Source organism: Pleurodeles waltl, chromosome 3_1 (assembly GCF_031143425.1).
Source record: "Pleurodeles waltl isolate 20211129_DDA chromosome 3_1, aPleWal1.hap1.20221129, whole genome shotgun sequence".
NCBI classification, from domain to species: Eukaryota; Metazoa; Chordata; class Amphibia; order Caudata; family Salamandridae; genus Pleurodeles; species Pleurodeles waltl.
The window spans coordinates 172,304,837-172,326,533 of record NC_090440.1 but is presented as its reverse complement, the minus strand read 5'-3'; the positions used below and the strand labels follow the sequence as shown (position 1 = coordinate 172,326,533).

The following is a 21,697-nucleotide window of genomic DNA, read 5'->3' as shown; positions in this document are numbered from 1 at the left end:
ATGACTAAGTTGTTTTAGAGTCTAATTAACATGTGAGGCCTTGTCCAACGTTTTCATCCTAACCTCGTTAACAAGTGTTAGCCAGTTTGTAGAGCTCGGGCTTTAGTAGTTTTCTCAACTGCACGTAGTTCATTTCAGATGTCAGGTGGAGATTCAAAGGGTTCTGGTTTGGAGTTCAATATCCCAGCAAAGGGAAGTTGATCCTTTTCGCTAGGTAACTTTGACTTGGGTTTTTGCATAATGTTTTCTTGTGTTTTCTTGTGCTTCTTGCTAACCACATTAGGCCAGATTCAAACACCTTTTTTTCTCAATTTGTGCTAATGCATATCACGAAAAAGAAAATACTCGGCAAACATACAGAGTCACAAATTGAATAATCATTCATCAAAATGAGATGTGTTTGAGAAAATTGCTTTACACAGTTAAATTTTGTCGCGTTCATTTACCAGGGACATGGTGGGAGCCTAGGATTTCTTCGCAAGTTTGACAGAATTGTTCCATGTCTATTGCAGGGCCAAAGATCAATCCAGGCCCGAGTCACCATGCTCAAGTGTCTTATAGGAACCAATGCATGGCAGAACACTGTGGACATGCTTGCTGTATGGCCACCCATTGGCTGCATATCCTGCAACTGAATACAGAGAAAGCACGAAAATTCAGCCTGTTTATGTCAGTTTGGTCTATTATTCTTACATGACTAGTTCTGTGCCTTCCAATGCAGAATTTTAGAGGGGTAGTGTAGGGAAATGCCTTCCTTGGCATGGTTACCCCCTACCTTTTTGCCTTTTGCTGATGCTAGTTATGATTGAAAGTGTGCTGGGATCCTGCTAACCAGGCCCCAGCACCAGTGTTCTTTCCCTAAACTGTACCTTTGTTCCCACAATTGGCACAGCCCTGGCACACAGATAAGTCCCTTATAACTGGTACCCCTGGTACCAAGGGCCCTGTGGCCAGGGAAGGTCTCTAATGGCTTCAGCATGTATTATGCCACCCTGGGGACTCAGCACATGCACGCTGCCTCACAGCTTGTGTGTGCTGGTGGAGAGAAAATGACTAAGTCAACATGGCACTCCCTTCAGAGTGCCATGCCCTCAACCCACTGCCTGTGGCATAGGTACGTCACCCATCTAGCAGGCATTACAGCCCTAAGGCAGGGTGCACTATACCACAAGTGAGGGCATAGTTGCATGAGCACTATGCCCCTACAGTGTCTAAGCCAAACCTTAGACATTGTAAGTGCAGGGTAACCATAAAGAGTATATGGTCTGGGAGTCTGTCAATTACGAACTCCACAGTTCCATAAAGGCTACACTGAAATCTGGGACGTTTGGTATCAAACTTCTCAGCACAATAAATCCACACTGATGCCAGTGTGGGATTTATTGAAAAATGCACACAGAGGACATCTTAAAGATGCCCCCTGTATACCAGTACAATTCCTAGTGTTTCTGGCCACATGGAGTGAGTGCCTTTGTCACTCTGTGGCCACGAACAAAGCCTGCACTGGGTGGAGGTGCTTCTCACCTCCCCCTGCAGGAACTGTAACACCTGACGGTGAGCCTCTAAGGCTTATGCCTGTTGTTACAGCGCCCCAGGGCATCCCAGCTAATGGAGATGCGCGCCCCTCCGGACACAGCCCCCACTTTTGGTGGCAAGTCCGGAGGAGATAATGAGAAAACCAAGGAGAAGTCACCCACCAGTCAGAACAGCCCCTAAGCTGTCCGGAGCTGAGGTGACCCCTGCCTTAAGAAATTCTCCATCTTGGTTTTGGAGGATTCCCCGAATAGGAATAGGGATGTGCCTCTCCCCCTCAGGGAGGAGGCACAAAGAGGGTGTAGCCACCCTCCAGGACAGTAGCCATTGGCTACTGCCCCACAGACCTAAACACACCCCTAAATTTAGTATTTAGGGGCGACACTGAACCCAGGAAATCAGATTCCTGCAACCTACAACAAGAAGAAGGACTGCTGACCTGAAAGCCCTGCAGAGACGACGGAGACGACAACTGACTTGGCCCCAGTTCTACCGGCCTGTCTCTAGACTCGAAGAACCTGCACAGCGATGCATCCAGAAACCAACACTGCAGAGAGGACTCCCAGGTGACTCCAATGATGTGGACACCCTGAGTTGACCTCCCTGCACCCCCACAGCGACGCCTGCAGAGAGGATCCAGAGGATCCCCCTGACTGCGACTGCCTGGTAACAAAGGAACCCGACGCCTGGACCAAGCATTGCACCTGCTGCCTCCAGGACTGAGAGGAACCACCTACCAGTGTAGGAGTGACCAGCAGGTGGCCCTCATCCTAGCCCAGTCCGTGGCTGGCCCGAGAAGCCCCCCTGTGCCCTGCCTGCATCGCCAGAGTGACCCCCGGGTCCCTTCAATGTTTTCAATACAAAACCCGACGCCTACTTTGCACAATGCACCCGGCCGCCCCTGTGCCGCTGAGGGCGTGTTTTGTGTGCTTGTGTGTTTCACCCCCATTGCTCTACAAAACCCCCCTGGTCTGCTCCCCAAGGACGCAGGTACTTACCTGCTAGCAGACTGGAACCGGAGCACCCCTGTTCTCCATGGGCGCCTATGTGTTTTGGGCCCTCCTTTGACCTCTGCACCTGACCGGCCCTGTGTTGCTGATGCGGTGGCTTTGGGGTTACCTTGCACCTCCAACAGTGGGCTGCCTATGCCCAGGAGACCTACTGTGTAAGTGCTTTACTTACCTGAAAAACTAACTATTACTTACCTCCCCCAGGAACTGATGATTTTTGCACTTTTAAAATAGCTATTTGCCATTTTTAAGCAAAACTGTGTGTGCTACTGTTTTAAATCAAAGTTCTATACTTACTTGTGTGAAGTACCGTGCAATGTATGTACTTACCTAAAATTTGAATCTTGTGGTGCTAAAAATAAATTAAGAAAATAAATATTTTATATATAAAACCTATTGGCCTGGAGTTAGGTCTTTGAGTGTGTATTCCTTATTTATTGCCTGTGAGTGTACAAAAAATGCTTATCACTACCCTCTGATAAGCCTACTGCTCCACCACACTACCACAAAATAGAGCATTAGTATAATCTAATTTTGCCACTATCAACCTCTAAGGGGAACCCTTGGATCCTGTGCACACTATCACTCACTTTGAGGTAGTATATACAGAGCCAACTTCCTACAGGTAGGATACACCCTTATCTTCCCGTTCTCACAGAAGGCTAGTTCTCCCCTTTAATTTAGTCTTATATGCCTTCTGTTCGTGTTAACCCCTCCAATGCTTCTCCTTTGAATTATTCTCATATGCCTTCTGTTTGTCTTAACCCCTCCAATGTTTTTTCTAACTATGTGGTTATAACTAAACAATGTTATTTGTATGTTGTGCAATTTGGTGGGGATTTGGAAAAGTATGGTAGCTCGTACGTCCTGACCTATGTCAATCTTGTATTCTTCTTTATGTGAATAAAAATGGGTCACCCAACCCAGAGCTCGTTGGACCACTAAAAAGCTGCACCCAAACAAGCAGAAGTAGTACCAACAATTAAAAACCCCTAAGCTGGGCCAGTAGTAGTAATCATCACTGATGCCTTACTTGTTATCCCTAGTGTGGGCTCTTAAATCTATCCGTAAGTGGACAGTGCACCTCTTATAAGGCATATCCAAGCAAGTCATTTTAAGAGACTCTTTGTCCTGATTCAGTGCAATACAGTGTCTTTGTAGGTCATTTCGTGCTGCCAGGTTTGCAAGACCCCTGCACTACAGTGACAACACCTATGAATCAAAAGCAGTAGAAATTAATTAACACATTAAATTGCAGTAATAGGCTGATGTCATTTGGTGATAAATGCTGCATTATTGATAGTACATGCATGGCACTCGTGTGGCACTCCAACTGTGAGTGGAGAGGGCAGGGAAAAAGACGGCACCAATTCAACCTCTGACACCCAGATATAGGTGAGGGTGAATGTCCCAAATGCAGATGTATGTAACACTGACGTACTAAAAAGGCACAGTAAACCCTTTCAAAACTCAGTTCTTCTGCCTTGTACGCAGAACCTCAAAAGGATCAGTGATCACAGTCTCTAACTTGGGCATCATTCCCGATAGGCATCTCTACTTGGATTAGCTGATTATTACGTTCATGTTGATTAACAGTGTGAATTTATCGGAATTTGGCTGGTAGAATGAAGATGTGTCTGGCTTTGAAGTAGATGTTCAGATAACTTTAAATTCCCACCAATATGCCCACGTATTACCTGGTCAGATCCCTTGCATTGCCCCATCACAATCACTTAAACAATGTATATAGCATGGCCTTAAGTCATATCATTTCAACAACAGCCAGAGAATACTCTTTTCCCACCTGTCTTCAGTCCACATCTGCCACAAGCTTTGCGTGGACCCTAACAAAGGGAGTAATTTAATGGTAAATGACTCTCACTGGCCCTAAGCAAAGTGACCTTTTTCTGTCCCTTGGATGACATTAAAGCCATATTTAAATGCTTAAAGGTGCAATCTAGCAAACTCTAGCTGGTGGCGCCCCTAGCCCCTGCTCAAATTACTCTTTTGGAGCACAGACCCTACCTGCTGTCTAATGTATTCTGTTCTTCTGTCCTTGTCTCTGGCCTGATATGCGCATCTCTCTTTCAAGCTGCATGCACTCTGAAGCAGCCTTTGAAATCACCCATACTTTTATCGCTCCTCCACAGATCAAAGCCAGTAGGCCTAGTTTTGGTAAGTCTGAAGTGTTTTTCTTTTATATACCTATTTATTGTGAATGTATGCAATATTCAAAACAAATCAGAAAACTAAGAGGTGACCCATCGGACCAGGCACTCCAGTTTAGCACTTGAAATGCTTTCCTTTTCGGGCAGCTGGGCCCTTAGTTCTTTCAAGTACATAACATTTAACTATATACATACAGTAATAAACAGAGACCAGTGGTTAGTGCTTGCTTGCTTTATAAGGCAGCAGCTCACCCTCTGTGATCCCAGGCATCAGAGTTCCTCGAAGGAGCATCCAGCGAATGATGTCACAATGCATCTAAAAACGTTGTAGGCATCATCAAGCAAAGCATCATTCTACAATGCTTATTAGTGGTGATTGTTAGTGATGCAGGTCTCTGTAAAGAGATCTATTGTTCTCTTCAATGGAAGGCCCCTTTAAAAGCAGCAAAGCCATGAGGGCTCAAATTTAACCGATAAAGTTTGCACTGGGCAGGTAGCGGGCTGTGCATCCATCTAGTGATAATGACTGAAGAAAATTGCTTCACCAAAGACCATCTTTACTGGGTTGCCCTGTAAGAGTACTTTAAAGACTCTCACATCCCACTGCATCAAAGACAGACTGAAAGCAATTTGCTTTGCAACAGTACACATGATACAACTCAGCTCTTAATTTGTTTGTTCAGCGTGAATGAACAGGTTCCTTCATTTTCTTCAAAAGGTGTACTGTACCGTGTCAGTGCAATTATACTGGCAAACTTCCCACAAAAGGCCTTCCTCCTGCATGGTACAGAGGCCTTCTGAACTTTATTTTGCTTGGAGAAGCAACAAGGTCTCCTGCAGATGTGCACAAGTCTCGTTCCTGCGCTGAGAGCAAACAGAACATCCACCTATGCCTTCAACAATTCTGTTTTTTAGCAGTTCTGGAATGCCTTGCCATGGGCACAGAAATTCCAAGGCAAGCATGCAACACAGCAACAGTCTCTTCCTGGTAGTTTTGCCCCTCCTTCACAGAACAAATATTAGCTTCTACCTCGGCCTCTTGCAAAAATCACGCATTTGTAGGCCTGGCATTAGCCAAGATCTTTTAATTTTCCTAGAATGTTATTTATATAAAATGTACTTCAACAGACTTTCAGCAAGTCCTCTTGTGTCATTGAAATTTGTGATCAGCCCTCTACAGCATACAGCTTGGGGCAATGGATCGTTCTGCTTTTTCACAAGAAGCGCATCCGCACACAAAATAGTTCACTTAAGTGCCAGAGACTACTATGACAATGTGTGCATTTTGAGAAAAAAAATATTTTTTTAATATCTGTGAGGTCCCAGTAGGTCTGACATCGATGTTTAGTAAGTAATGGCAAAACAAAACCAGCATTGACTAAGCCAAAAAAAGGTTGGCAACCAATGACAGATCAATCGGCTTTGCCAATGCTTGTTTAAAAATAAAATGCTTTCTATGCTATTTTGTGTTTGTTAGTAACAACCCATGTTTTATCATGTCCCACAACAAACCTTCAGAGGCTCTAGCTACCTATGTTTTACTATTTTATTTGGGAGATTATTGCAGAAACAGCATTGGATGTTCTGGCTAGGTGAAGCTAGTAAGCGGGCTTAATTCACGAATATTTCTGCATGCTTAACTTTACTGTTGATGCACAAAAATCGATTTAGTGGGATAAATTCCCAATCATGATTCTAACAATCAGCTTCTGCTCAAAGCATATGTAGAAAATTCAACCAGTATACCTCAAGTCTCCACAACAGCACCTTTTGGATGGGTGCAATTTTGAGGGCATTCTTGAGTCCTCCTACCTGCAAAGTAGATGAACATCCGCAAAACCCTATTTTTGTGGGTTTTTATATACTCCTTGCAGTCAGGGGAAAATATTCATATGTAAATTGTACTAATTATAATTTTAATAATACTTATGAAGATCTCATTCACATAAGGTTTTTTAACACTGGGATTATGCTCCAGAGAAAAACCACTAAGGACTGAAACAAAAAGCTATTGAAAACAGTAGCAGGTGAAAGAGCAATAATAAACTAATACGCTTGGCAAAAGATCTTTCAATTTATATTGTCCAGGAGAGAATTTCAGTTTCTTTTGTCACAGTGCAGAGAACCTGATCCCACCCATTTAACTTTAAGAACTTTGGCACGGTTTGCAGATTACCAGTAGAGAAGCAGAGGGCTGTAGAAGGCTGGTGCGGTTTGATGTGTTTCTGGATAAAAAAGGGAAGTAACCATAGACTGCCATGTTCACTAAAAATAGTGTTTTAAACAAGATACATTCTTTATAGGGGGATGATGTAAGGACCATCAAATTGAGGAGCATGACTAGAATGTGAATATTCATGCCTAAGGCTCCCCCATATCAGGGGAGCCGCACATATGGCGGGTCCCTTTGGGCTGAGAGCTTGGGGGGCAGAGACACAATGCCCTGTCGCACCCCAGGAAAGTTCCTCCATGCTCGCACAACCCCCGAGGCACTTGAAGTGCTTCTGGGTTGTACTAAACTATCGCAACATGCGGGCCTCACCCATGAAAGGGGCCACAAGGCAGTGAGCGAGCCTTTCACTCCCGCTCGCTGCCTCATACACAGACGTTGCCGCTCCATTCGCCATATGACTCGTCAGAGTTTGGAACTCACTTCTTTAGGTTTGGTGCGGCCACTGCGGCAGATGCAATGGGGCTCTCAGGCTCAGCAGTTCATAAAATTATCAGGTGGTCTTCTGACTATTACAAGTGCTATGTGAGATTGCACGTTATAAAGGCTGCACTTGATCCCTGTGTTTTATCTCCCCTTTCTTTTTTTTATTAATGCAGATGTTATGTACAGAAAGTCGAGTGGGCGGTTGGAAGTCTTGGCAACCCCTGTACACGGGTAGGTGACCAGGATCACAGATGTGTGGGTCATAGGCCATTCTTATGTGTGGAGAGCAAGGACGTTGTAGTCCACAGGTGGTTTTGTGTCCAGGGTGCATCATGCAGGTTACCATCTGTTCTTTTACGGTCGTGGAGGTCTGCAGCTGGCGCACCAGAGGTCTTCACTGGAGAGGATGCTGCCTAGGGGGTACATGCATCCTGGCATTATCATCCTGCATCTAGGTGGCAGTGACTTGGTATTTTGGCCGGAAGCTCCTATTTTAACTCGTAATCTCTGATTGGTTGGCTTACTAAGAAATTTCCTCAGGCAGTGCTAGCATGGTTGAACATCGTCCCCAGACTGCAGTGGAGGTAGGCATATCGGTCAGAGCTTTGAACCATTTGGCAAAGCGCATACACAACAAGATTTGTAAGCTGTTCAGACCTCCCAAGCTTTCTACTTTACCTCCTGGGTACATAAATGGCTAGTATTTTTCATACAGAATGGGGTGCTCTTGTCGAGGATTGGTAATGAGATGTCCCTAAAGAATCTACTGGCCTGGCTGGTGCACCGCCCACACTAGGACGACAGTTTGGGGGGGCAGCAGAAGATAATAGGGGAACTCTGCTGGCCTGTGGCGGGGTGAGATCATGATTGGTGGGGGCGATTCGGCATACCTTTCCTTAAGCATGACACACGGCCCTCCAAGGGGTGCTGGCAGAGAATTGAATGAAGGATCCAGGGATGTGGGAGGTTGTGAGTGATTGCTGGCATCTGGTCCTTGTGGCCGACCACCCACGCATGTGCAGTGGGTGCGAAGCTACCATGGGTCCTTGGGGAGGAGTACTGATGGGTGGAGGGGGTGCCCGAGGTAGGTATCCTGCCGGACAAGCAGGCCCCCTACACAAAGTGTGCCCCTGTCATACAATTTTCAAGATTTTTTTAATCCCCAAAGAGTCAGAAAACTGCCCCAAATTTAGAAGTAACTTCCAAATGTTCCTGATAGCCCTTTCTTCGTTTGTAGCTTTGTTATCCTGCAGCCAACCGATGTTTTAAGAAAATGTTCACCTTCAAGCCAGTTATGACAAAGTTAATGTGGATAGTGCTCAGTGCCAAGAAGGCCCGGCGCCGCGGAGACATGGTTAATGCTGGAAGTGACAGGCCCCTTGGACAGAATCCAACTCAACAAAGTTGATTTGACCTTCATCTTCATCTCGTGGCTTTGCAGCTTTTATCCAGATATGAATCATAGAACTCATTTCCCAGGCACCTTTTCCAGGGGAAACTTCCATTGATGGTCGGTAACTGATGACTGCTTGCAAGCTCCGGATGTAATGGACGATGCCTTTTAGCGGAGGTTAATTGTATGTGAAGGTCAAGATGAGGGCAGGTTCCAAATTAAAAAGCTCGTTGAATTAAGGATGGGTTCTCGCGGGCAGGTTAAATGGCTTTCATTAATGAGGATCATAGCATGTTTATGTATTTATTAAAGGTATATGAACCTAGTCACGTGCAGGAAAGCACTTAACATCTAACTAAAGGGAAGAAGTACCATAGAACAGGTCATTTACACAGCAGAGCAGTCTCTGGTTAACTATTAGTTTGTTGTTTTGCTTTCATTCTTCTAGCATTTTTTATGATGTTTGACACGTTTAATTAACAATTTTAACAGTCTAGGCACTTCTCTGTGCCCACATGGGATGTTTTTCTTCGGTCCTTGGTGAAATAAGCATTTACTTTAGAAAAGAGACATCCTTTTGAGCCCAAAAAACTTTGATGAATAAGACTGCTGACCTTTTGTGTAATATGAAATGCAACCTTAAATTATCAAATCTTACCTTATATCATATAATACATATTATATGAGCTAATGTACAGCACTGTCACCATCGCACAGCACTGTACAGTACCATCTACCCAAAGCACAGTAGAGAGTCCAAGTACAGAAGCACCAATTTTGGGCTTAGCACTGAGTACACACAGAGCACCAGTACTTCAGTACTCAGCACAATGCTGAGTTATTGACCAGCCCCACCACAGTGGGCAGTGTAACACCGAACACATGCATGGCACCATCCCTGCTGTGCTCGGTTCAACGCATGATCCAAGACCAGTATCACCAGAGCAGTATATAGCGCAGCACTGAGACCATGCACAGCAGCAACACTGCCAAGCATAGACTCTCATGAGATCGCATGCAGTATGACAATGGCAACATGTTCTTTTACACTGATTACATGTTCAGCACAATCACAGGACCCAGCAAATCACTGTTTTCTTGTACAACTACCACTACATTGCACAATGCAGCACAAAGCACTATCACAATGACTTGCAGTAATACACTGAATGAATGTGCTGCATCACATCTCTACTATACAGTACAGCATACATAAATCTATGCAAGGCTTCGCCTCTTGCGAGTCTTAGCCCAGCCAAGCTCAACAATGGTAATAAACAGCCTATTACACTCTGCACGTCTGCATATATAAACTAGATGAATTTATAAATAGATAATTACTGCAGGCCTGAACCCTTCTCACCTAATTCCCTCCTTCCCTATGCCATAACTGGCTCCAGCTTCTAACTGTTCAATTGTTGCCAACAAAAATATTTGGTTAAGAATAAACTAGGGGTATAGCGGTTAAAATATAGATGCAAGACCTGCACAAATGGATGCTGTTGTCAGGAAAATACAATGGCTTTTGGGAAAACTATGGGCCTGATTCAGAACTGGGCGGACGGGGTACTCGATCACATCGGTGACAGATATCCTGTCCACCAAAATCTAAATTCCATTATATTCTATGGGATTTAGGTTTCGGCAGATGGAATATTCGGCATCATTGTGACGGAATAACCCGTTTGCCAAGTTCTAAATCAGCAACACAAAAGGATGATGGGAGTGCTGAACAATGCAAACACTCACTCCCAGTCACAGATCTGGGGTTAATCCATTGTTCTATTGCTCACCATGCCACCCCAGTTTGGACCCAGCCATGTGGAAATCAGTCTTGACCCTGTTCCTCATGGGTTCAGTCCAAGCCCCAACTGGCAGGCTAGGTCCTCCCCGGACCAGAATCAAGCATCCTGAGGACAGTTTCAGGGTTTCACCCTTCATCAGCCAAGCTAGCTTGAATCCAGTGGCACGATGAGCACGGGACCCATGTCTAGCTATACTCCTTCCACTTAGAGCAACTTTAGCCACACAAAAGAATGATGGTGGAGTGCTGAACAACTTGAACACTCACCCCCAGTCACAAATCTGGGTTTAATCGATCAGTTTTTTGCTCACCATGCCACCCCAGTTTGGACCCAGCCAAGGTCATGACTGATTTGCATATGGCTGGGTCCAAACTGGGGTGGCATGGTAAGCAAAAGAACGATTGATTAAACCATGATCTGTGACTGGGGGTGAGTGCTTGAAAAGTTCAACACTCCATCCATCATCATTGTGTTGCTAGAGTTCTAAATCAGGCTCTACTAATTTGCATCTTTGGGTCCCTGTCCCCCTTAAACTTTTAGAAATTTCAACACAGCTACTTTCTCAGCTATCAAAGAAGGAGACCTTGTTTGGGAAAAATTTGTGAATTTGGGTCATAGGATAGTAGGGATGTGGGATGATTTGTCGTCTTCTAACTCAGTACCCTAAACCATGACATTTCTGACATATGGCTCTGTCCAAACGAAAGAAATCCTTGAATCAAATTTATAAACAAATTGTACCATAGGAGGCTTACCAAGATGACATGTGTAAACTGTAACCTGGATCATTGGTGATGAGAGAGGAGAACAAGACATTATGCAAGTAACAATGAAGAGCCTACTATAGAGCTGTCAGGACAGCAAATACACTCACAGCACGATGAATCCAGCCATAAGAGAGGTCAACACATACCAGGCTAAGGAAGCCACCCCCAACGATTCGTCCCCAACAAACTCCTGTTCATCTTGGTAAGACAGCAAATATACGGCAAAAATGTTAAAGTTAAACCATAGTTCAGGGCGGGATGTCATTATTATCACATCTGCCCGTATTATGCAAGATGCGAGACACTGATTGGAGCCCTATCCGATGAAAGGGCTATTTGACCCTCCAGCCACGTATCCCTTCTAAATTTGGGAATGCGGCCGCTGGGTAGGTCACCGGCTCCGGACCTTCGCTCTAATAAGTAAGTGGCAACATGCTTTGTGAGTTTTTCTTTTAGACTGACAGAGTTGCCAGATCTAAACTGACACTAGAAGGAGATGCCTTACTCTGTTTGTATCTTTAGTAAATATATCCTCCATACAACGGTTTTGGCTCATATTTTTCTACATTATACCACTTGTTCGTTGACGCTCATATCTGAAAATATGGCGGAGATAAGGGACGGTATCTCCTTGATGCTTTATGTGGAAGCCACATGTATGTTGCCTTTCCAGGCTATGCTGTTTGACTGAGGTTTACATGTCCACACTAGACTAGACACTGCTGGCACAATTGACAGACATTAACATACATTATATGGTGATGGCATTCTTTTCCCAAATTTTCAGTAAATATGTTCTGAAAACAAGGAGTTAATGAATACCCAGAGACATACCTCTATCCTGTACCTTACCAATCTTGTTTTTGATGTACTTTGTATATTTCTATAGAAGCGACGATTATCCTCTGGTACACACTTTCCCAAGGAGCCCCATCCCCAATAGAGGAGGGTAAGCAGTTGTTACCTTGAGTTTGCATCAACACGAAGAATGGCAGCATGTCATAACCGAGCGCCACAACACTTTCTTATGTGTCGAATTTGATATGTGGATTTGATTTTAATATACGTTTATTGATTCTGTTCTTTCTGCAGGCCCCATCTAATTAGACTGTTAGTTGCGTAGCGTTTTGAGTAAGTTAAACTCATGATTTCATTCATATACCCTCTTACACATTTTTGCATGTAGTGTAGCTTAGGATAATTATTTTTGGTCCTGATGAAACACCATTTGATTAATACGGACTTTGTAGGCGTGAAACATGTTGACCTTGATTAGTGGCTGAAGGAAGATTTGTCCTTCATCCCTCTGTAAATTGTTAGAGTGGTGAACATTATCTCCACTTCATTCCTTGATGATTTAATCTTGACAGAGACCCTTTATGATCAACACAAGATGGATTTTTGAGGTTCTCAAGCCAAATTTAGTTTCTTTTTCTCCAGCTCCTCTCTGACTGCAGGTTCAAATGTGTTCCTGCATCCTCACACCACTGCACGCTCAACTATTCTAGCGCTCCGGCAAAGAGCCCCCCCTGTTAGACCCATCAGATATTGCAGCACCAGTCTGACGAGGAGCAAGCCTTGTGATGAAGCATGACATCCAATGAATGTGTGAGGGCTTTTGCTTCTACTTTTGAAGTGCCAAGTGGATTCTTGTCATTTCTTGGGGAACAGTGTACATTTTTGATTGAAAGTTAAACCATTACCTTCAGGCCTGTCCTTGCCTCACCGTCCATTATTCAACAAATGCTGCATTCTGAAGCCACCAACTTCAGACACATGGAGGCTGTGAACGGGGTGAGTCTGGACCTCAAAACAAAAGTGCCCAATTTGCATGTACAGATGTGTCCTGTTTGGGCATGAAATAATCCCCTTTTTGGCAGCCGATATGACCTCCATGCTAAATGTCTCCCTCCTAAATAGTATTGTCTCAGACCTAATGAAACACATCAACATCACTCCTGTCTTTAAGACACAATCAGCAGACTCTTTGATCCTCGATGACTTTCAGTCAATCTTAAGCATGCCCAGCCCAAGGAAAATCATGAAAAAGTAATGAGAAAGCTTCAAGAGTAGATGGAAGAGAGACACCTACCCCTGAACAATAGTCAGACCTTAGCAAATCCAGCCAGATGTACATCAGGGAACATTTCCTTCTATTCCTGAAAGCAGGTAGACTTTCAGAGTTAATATTACTCAACTTCTAGAAATATAGGACATAATAGACAAATAAGTGCTACTGGCTATGCTGATAGGTTAAACAAATGTAACCAGAACCCACCCTGACGTTGATGTTCTGGTTATGACAACTTTTTCCTTGATTGTAAATGCATCTCACTAGGTCAAAGCCCATTAACGTAGATATATATACAAACTGTGTGCTGACAATATGCATGTACATAACAAATATTACAGATTTGTAATTAATATAGTTAATCAAGGAAGAGCAAAGTTGATGTGCAGTGCTTGACATTTCTACTGAGTGAATATGTGCCATATTACAGGAGAGAAGAAAGTTGGCACAGGCTGAGCTCTCTCGTGTAATATAGAAGCAGCACATAGGGAAAGGGCAGCAGCCCTTGGGTACAACAGAGCAGGCTGTGTGTTCTCCTGTAATACGTGAGCAGCATTTCGGTAAAAGAGGGTTACACTGGATGTAATACGTTAGCAAGCCTTTTGTTACAGAGGGTTGACTTTGCTAGAGCACTCTTGTGTGATATGGGTGCAGCACTTGGGTAAAACAGAGCTAACACTGTGGGAACTCTTTCATGTAATACTGGAGCATGTCCTTGGTAGAAGAGAGCAGGAACCGTGTGGGCTGTCATGTGATAAGGGTGGCTAACACTGTGAGCTCTCGTGTAATATGGGATTATTGCCTTGGTAGAAGATGGCTGACACTTGACACTGAACTCTCTTGTAATATGGGGGCATCAACATGGGTAGGAGAGTTGTCATTGCATGTGTGATATGCGAGCAACCTTTGGGTACAGGAGGCTTGGCATTGCATGGCTCGTGTAATGTGGGTGCAGCAATTAGGTACAAGAGGGCTGGTGGCCCTGTTTGAACTCTTGTGTAATATGAAAGCATCGCCTTGGGAAGATGACAGCTGGCACAGTGTGAGCTATTGTCAGGGGCTTAGCTATGGGGGTAGGGGGGAGGGGTGTTTGGGGTATTACACCGCAATCAAATGTATTTTGTGATAAATAGTTGGGTACAGGTGCTCTCAGTCAGGTATGGCCAGGCTCTGGCCAAAAGCAGCATTATAGAGATAACAGGGCTTTGTTTTAAGAAGAAGCATGTTATTGCATTTAAAAAAAAGGTCAAATAGGTTCAAATAGGTCTAGACATATTTAAACATTGCCAGCTTTATAAAATAATTGTGAAACATTCTGAGGGGGGCAATGATTTTTATTTTTCAACTGGGGGCGACATTAAAAAGTTTGGAGACCACTCACTTAGAAGAGGGCTGACACTGAGCTCTCGGGTTGGATGGGCGCATCACCTTGGTAGAAGAGGACTGGCACGCCGTGGGTTTCGTCGTGCGATATGGGAGCTGCAGTGTGGTAAAAGAAAGCTGGCACCGAGTGAGCTCTCTCCTGAAACATTGGTGCAGCATTTGGCAATGTGTGAGTTCCCCTCTGCAATACTGGTACAACATTTGGGTAAGAGAGAGCTGGCACTGATTGAGCTCTCTCGTGGAATATGGGTGCAACACCGGGGTAGTAGAAAGTTGGCACTGTGTGAGACTTCTCGTGTAATATGTGTGCAACACTGGGGTAGGAGAAGGTTGGCACTGTGTGAGCTCTCTCGAGTAATGTGTGCGCAACACTCGGGTATAAGAGAGCTGGCACTGACAGCTCTCTCGTTTAATGTGTGTGCAACACTTGGGCAGAAGTGAGCTGGCCCCTGAGCCGACTGTCCTAGCGCTCCTTTTACTGGAAGACAATTGGAGGACATTCGACTCGCGTCACTGCCACAAATCGCCAATCCGATAACCTCACATGTTTAAAGATCCGTTTTAACAACGTACGCCTGGAGGACAAGGGCCCGGAAGCGCTACAGCTCGGCAACTTTCGCTCGACAAATGGCATTCACGCGCGCGCAAACACGCACACACTGTGCCAGCTGTTCTAATATACATTTCTATAAGTGTGTGAGAGGTGATGTACATAGAGCGCACCATCCTCTGGTGCACTAGCTCTTTGACTCCTTGTTCGCGCGCTGAAACAAGACGTTGTTTGTAACCAACCCCGCGCCCAATAAATGAGTTAGGTAATCCTAATCTCATGGAAGCGCTCTGAAGTTCTTGCGCCATGTTCGCGCTATAAAAAACTGCAATAAAAACATCTACGTTTGATATGTTTGTTAGCTCTCTGATAAGGAACAAGACCCAGATTGTTTTTCTGTAAAACGTTATCTTAGATTGCATTTTGCACCACTAAAGCGTTAAATTGGGTTAGCTGACAATGAACGCGAACTAACGTTAAAAAGATAGCACCAGTAAGAGACCGGCCATGGGTATCAATAATGTGTACACGGTGGCAGCCCGCCAGTCCCCTTCTGCAGTTTCCAGCATTTTAAAAGGATGCTGCGCTGCCTTTTATGTTTAAGGGCTTTAAACCAACCTATGTATAGAGTGGTGTTAGTATTCACGGAAATACTGATAGTAACTTTCTCTTTCGAGCATTGCGTATTGCTGCACTTTCAGCTTTCAAACTCCGTTATAAATTAAAAAACGAGCTCAATAAATGTACTTTTAAAATGTATGTCTTTGTAACCAAGAAACCTGTACATTGAAATTTTGCAGTCGTAATGTGTCATGTTTATTTTGATGGAGAAAGCTAAGCACAATTACTAAGTCGACCTGCGGATGTCTGGTGTGTTCGCATGTAGTGTGTTTTTCTAAGAAACATTTTTTTTCGACAGCTTTTTCAATCAAGGCCGATTTGCACCTAAGGGACAGTGAAATAGATCTATTGCCCCAGGATCACGCAGTTCGTTTAGGTGTGCATGCCGTGATTCGGATCGTGTGCAGAAACCTGGACCTTGCCCAATACATACGACACCCATAGCTGCTGCCGGTCGACCCCTCTGAGCTAGTATACTCCAGGGTGGAATGTAAGCTAATGTTCCCTTACTTAGCGGTAACGCTTCTTGCCTTGAAATCCTGTGTGTGGACAGAAGACCTCACAAAACGTACACGGACGTCAGCACAACATCCTCTAGGAAGATCCATCCTCGGATATCCCGTGCGAGCCGCTCCGGCGGGGATTCAGGTGCTGATTTTTCTGGGAGACGATTCGCGAAACGAATATTCGTTTGTGACAAAATGTATCATCACAGCGATTCGGTATTCTAACATTTGCCGCTTATCGCTGCATTAACTACCACATACCAAATGCGCTTCCGCAAAGACAGAAACATAAAATAAAGTCTGTAGCTGGCAACGTCTCAGAGGGAGGGGAATGAGAAAATGACCGAGGAACTTTTAAACAAAAGTGACACGGGTTCTAAATCCGTATGAGGTGGGCCCACCTTCTTACTGTATGTAAAAATGTTACACTTTCTAACTTTTAAATGTTCTCATCATAAATGACCGATATATCATTTTGAAATTGGCAGTTGCATATTGCTCTCTACAAAAAAAACTATTTTGGGGCAAATACCCGTTTCAAACATTTTGTACCTAAAAGTCGACTTTGTAAATTAAGGGGCGACTATTGCATTAGACGCATCTAAAGGGGGGGGGGGGGTGAGCCATTAGCCAATCAGCAGTAAAGCAATTAACAGCAACGTGGAAGTAAAAGGCGCCCTGTAAGCAATGAGATATATGGGAACGATTTTAAAAACGGATTATTGTAATCGTATTTATATAGCGTTTACTACCCCTGACGAGGCGTCGAAATATAATATTTCGTGTTTGCTTGACTCGTATTTTAGCAGCGGTTTTATGTAGTTTTTTAACATAACACGTTTTCGAGGGGATTAAACCTTAATTGAGAGATTAAAACATGCATTCAATTATACGTACTTCAAAGGGAAAATCATACTATAACGGGCTACTTATACAACATGCAAGGGTAAACATCTTAGTCTGTATGTTATTACAAAATTAAAAGTAATGCGCGTGACAGGAGGGCGCTTACATGTCAAGAACGCTGTCTTTATTTCAGATAACCCAAGAGTATCGCTTATATAAAATAAACACTGACGTTTAAATACGATTCGAAATAATTGGCTTTTGACAATGCAGACTAGTTCACGGAACTGGAACAGTACTAAAAAGTTACAACACCTTCGAACAGCAACCACCCGCTAACACACAACAACCGCGCATGACTCAAGGTCCCCCGGGGGCACTTTAAAGGTGGCGAAGAAGTGAAACGACTGAGCTGCGTAACTTTGCAGCGAGTGTATCCAGGGCTCCCCGCAGCTACCGAGCCTCCGTGATGCGTGTAACAAGCCCGGCTGTCCTGTAAACACGGCGCCTGCTAGCGAGGAGGGGAGGGGGTCACCCGCTCTGAGAGAACACGTGTGTGTAGCGCCCAGATGTGCGCAGACCTGCTCGGTGCGGGGGCCGGATGGCTGAGGAGGGGAGTGACATAATGCAGGCACCGGATGTTAGTGCAGGCTGGGGCCTGGCACAGTATGGGGCTAGCGAGGACAGCCAAGGGTAGAACAGTGCAGGCTCGGGATGTGTAATGGTGCAGGACGTTGGTGTATTTATGTGCAGACTCTAGGTGTTAAGGCAGCGAAACTTCACGGGTGCAGGTACTGTACTGGTTGTGACATAGTGCAGGGTAGTGACGTTGGTGCAGACTGTAGGTGTTAAGGTAGCGAACCTTCAAGAGTGCAGGCACTGGATGTGAAATAGTGCAGGATAGTGGTGTCAGTACAGACTCTAGGTGTTAAGGCAGCGAACCTTCAAGAGTGCAGGTACTGGATGTGAAAATAGTGTAGGGTAGTGATGTTAGTGAAGGATCTAGATGTTAAGGCTGGGGTCCCTCGATAGTGCACCCACTGGATGTGCAATAGTGCAGGACGGAGGTGTTTACGAGTGCAGACTATAGGTGTTAAGGCAGGGAATCTTTAATAGTCTAGGCACTGGATTTGGAATAGTGCAGGGTAGTGACGTTAGTGCATATTCTAGGTGTTAAGGCGCGGATCCCTCGACAGTGCACCCACTGGATGTGTAATAGCGCAGGACGGAGGTGTTTTCGAGTGCAAGAGTCTAGGCACTGGATGTTAAATAGTGCAGGCTAGTGACGTTAGTGCAGACTCTAGGTGTTAAGGCGGGGATCCCTCGACAGTGCAGCCACCGGACTGTGTAATAGTGTAAGACGGAGGTGTTTGCTAGTGCATGCAATGAAGCTACAATAGTGCAGGACCTGGATGTGAAATAGTGCAGGAGGGGGATGTCATCGCAGACTGGGGTATAATGCAGGTTGGGGATCTACAACAGTGCTGGCGCGGGATCTGAAAAAGTGCAGGACGGGGATGTCAATGCAGACTGGAGGTGTTCATGCAGGAAGGGGAACTACAACAGTGCAGGATCTTGGTGTGAAATGGTGCGGGGCGGATGCTGGTAGAGGCTGTGATCTACATTCGGATCCACTACATGGTCCAGAATAGTACAGTTTCTGGATCATATACAAGCCGGGATCTTAGTGCAGGAATGGAATCTATTCTAAAGCAGAAATAGGAGATGGGTCTAAGGCAGAGTGGATCTGTGATGATCTCTTAGGGTATGGGCGACCCACTGCATGCATGTAGATCTAGAGTGTCTACAGCAGCCCTGGGATGCAGTGCAAGCGAGGGATCTCGTGCACCAAGTGATCTGGTAAGGACTTGTTATGTACAACAGACTAGGGATACAGTGCACCCGGGAATCTAATACCACATGGGACCTAGTGCAGTCCAGCAGGGAGATTTAGAGAAAACTGGGGGCAAGGAGTACAGATCGAGGAGCTACTGAGGGGTGAGCAGCTTTCACAGGGCGCGGAAATAGTGCAGGCTCAGGAACTAATGAAGGACAGGGAACTAGTGCAGGCGTAGGGCCTAGTGCAGGCTGAGAGGCTTATGGAGGGTGGTGAACTAGGGCAGACGAGGGACCTAATCAGGCTGAGGAGCTAATGAAGGTTGGGGAACTAGGACATGTTGGGATCAGGTACAGGCGAAGGACGGGCCTAGCGTAGGCCATGGAACTAGCTGCATCATGGCGAGTTAGTGTTGACCAACAGGATACGGGGCAACTGCAGGGTAAGGAGCTCCTGTCCGACATGGGACATCTACTGGTTTGGAGGTCGTGCAGGCGTGTGCGTGTGTGTGCGTTAGTGCAGGCTGCGGTGCAACTGCAGTCTATATAACTCGTGCAGGTCAGAGTGTGTGTGCGTTCGTGCGTGTGTGTATGTGTGTGTTAGTGCAGGCTGCGGTGCAACTGCAGACTACAGAGCTCGTGCAGGCCAGTGTGCGTGTGTGTGCGTTAGTGCAGGTTGCGGTGCAACTGCAGACCGCAGAGCTCATGCAGGCGTGTGCGTGTGTGTGCGTTAGTGCAGGCTGCGGTGCAACTGCAGACTACAGAGCTCGTGCAGGCGTGTGCGTGTGTGTGCGTTAGTGCAGGCTGCGGTGCAACTGCAGACCGCAGAGCTCGTGCAGGCCAGTGTGCGTGAGGCCGGTGAAGGCTGGGTTCGTGCAGCGTGGAGAGCTACTTCAGAGTAATTGCCGCCTGTGGAATTAGTTCAGCCTGCGGAGCTCAAGCAGGGCAGGGAGCTACTTCAGTCCAGGGACCTAGTGCATGGTGATGAGCTGTTGTAGATTTGGCATCTAGTACAAGAGGCCATATCGCTACGGAAAAGCCTGAAACCTGCACCAGGACAGGGAACTAGTAGTGAGCGGTGAGCTAGTGGAGTGTGAACAGCTGTTGTGGGCTGGAGAGCTACTCTACCGAGGAGCTCAGGAAGAGTTCGGAGCTACTTCCGACCGGGGCATGAGCGACGACTGCGCAGCTGTTGCAGCCGGAGAACTGCTAAAGGGTGGGGAACTACCGCAGGCCGGCGAACTATTGCAGACCGGGGAACCACCGCAGACTGGAGAACTACCGCAGACCAGGGAACTAAGAAAGGCTGCGGAGCTGGTGGAGGCCGGGGAGCTCGTACAGACAGAGGAGCTGGTGATGGGTGGGGATCTGGGGAAGTCTCGGGGACCACGCAGCCAGTGCCCCGCTCACTCGTGAAACCCCGTAAACTCTTACCTTGGTGTGCCGGATCTCCAGGTTGGCCGCGGGGGAGGGCAGCAGGTGCAGTGATGCCATCAGGGCCGCAGGGTCCGTCTTCACCTCTCCGGGCATCTCGATCTTGCTGGAGGTCATGGCGTGCAGTGCCGTGATTTGGGTTGCAGTGGGGTGCTCTTGTATTGAGTGAGGAGGTGACAAGGAGCAGGGTAGAGCACCGAGAGATGTGGCGCTCACTGAAAGTGTGGTCTTCGGAGAAGGATAGGGTGTGAGGTCCAGTGATGCTCACTGTATCACTGTGGCGTGCAGTGAACTGGTGCGCGCTGCTGTGGTTGATCGTGAGTTCACGCTCGTGTGCAGAGCAATGAGGCTGTGGCGAGCTTCACTCCTTTCTGAGAGGGCTTGAAGCGCAGTGCGTGCAGTGGAGCAGTGAGGTTGTGGCCTCGCCTCACGCCCTTCGGAGTAGGGCTTGAATCTCAGTACGTGCAGTGGCCGGGTGCAGTGACATCGAGGCTGCTTCGCACTCCCACCTCTGAGCAGGGCTTGAACCAGTGCGCTGGAGTGCAGTGAAGCCGAGGCCGCTCCTCACTCCCCTTCGATCAGTTCTTGGAGTGCAGTGCAGTGCGTGCAGTGTGTGCTCTCTTCTGGACGCCAGCTCTAGTCTGAAGTTCGGCCCCGGCTCCCTGTATATAGGCAGGTGTCGGGTCCACTCTCCTCCCACTGGGCCGCTGGGCAGGGAGGGGCTGGGCCAGGGAGTCCGGCCCTAGATTCACATAAACCCTTCAGCACTTCACACCCAGTGTGAGTGCATCACAACCCTGCCACTTTCAGGCTCACCGACACACTGCACCATCACTTAAGCTTTGCCCACTGGTGAATCAGGAAATAAAACAATCGACGCCAGGCACCCCGCGGGCACTGCCAGTTAGACGGGCACGGCCGTAACACACACAGCTGCGACAACTGGCGTTACACAAGCTGATGTTGTGTGGGTACAAAGAACGGAAGCCCAGGTTTAAGCCCAAGTCACCAGCATGTCCTCGAGCGTTGCACCCCCACCCGACCCCCAACAGCCCCTTCCAAGCCCCAGAGTGCACAGCATTGCCCTACGAGGACCCAGCTTAATTCATCAATAGAAT

At 46.3% G+C, this 21,697-nt stretch overlaps 1 protein-coding gene across 1 annotated transcript in view; it reads right to left on the bottom strand.

Moving 5' to 3' along the window:
* Positions 1 to 21,222, bottom strand: part of ALDH1A2 (aldehyde dehydrogenase 1 family member A2) — a 145,127-nt gene extending 123,905 nt beyond the window's left edge. The window contains exon 1 of the mRNA XM_069222097.1: positions 20,580 to 21,222. Coding sequence (XP_069078198.1) covers positions 20,580 to 20,696 — 117 coding nt within the window. The 5' untranslated portion in view covers positions 20,697 to 21,222. The remainder of the gene's footprint in view (positions 1 to 20,579) is intronic.
* Between the last annotated feature and the right edge of the window lie 475 nt (positions 21,223 to 21,697).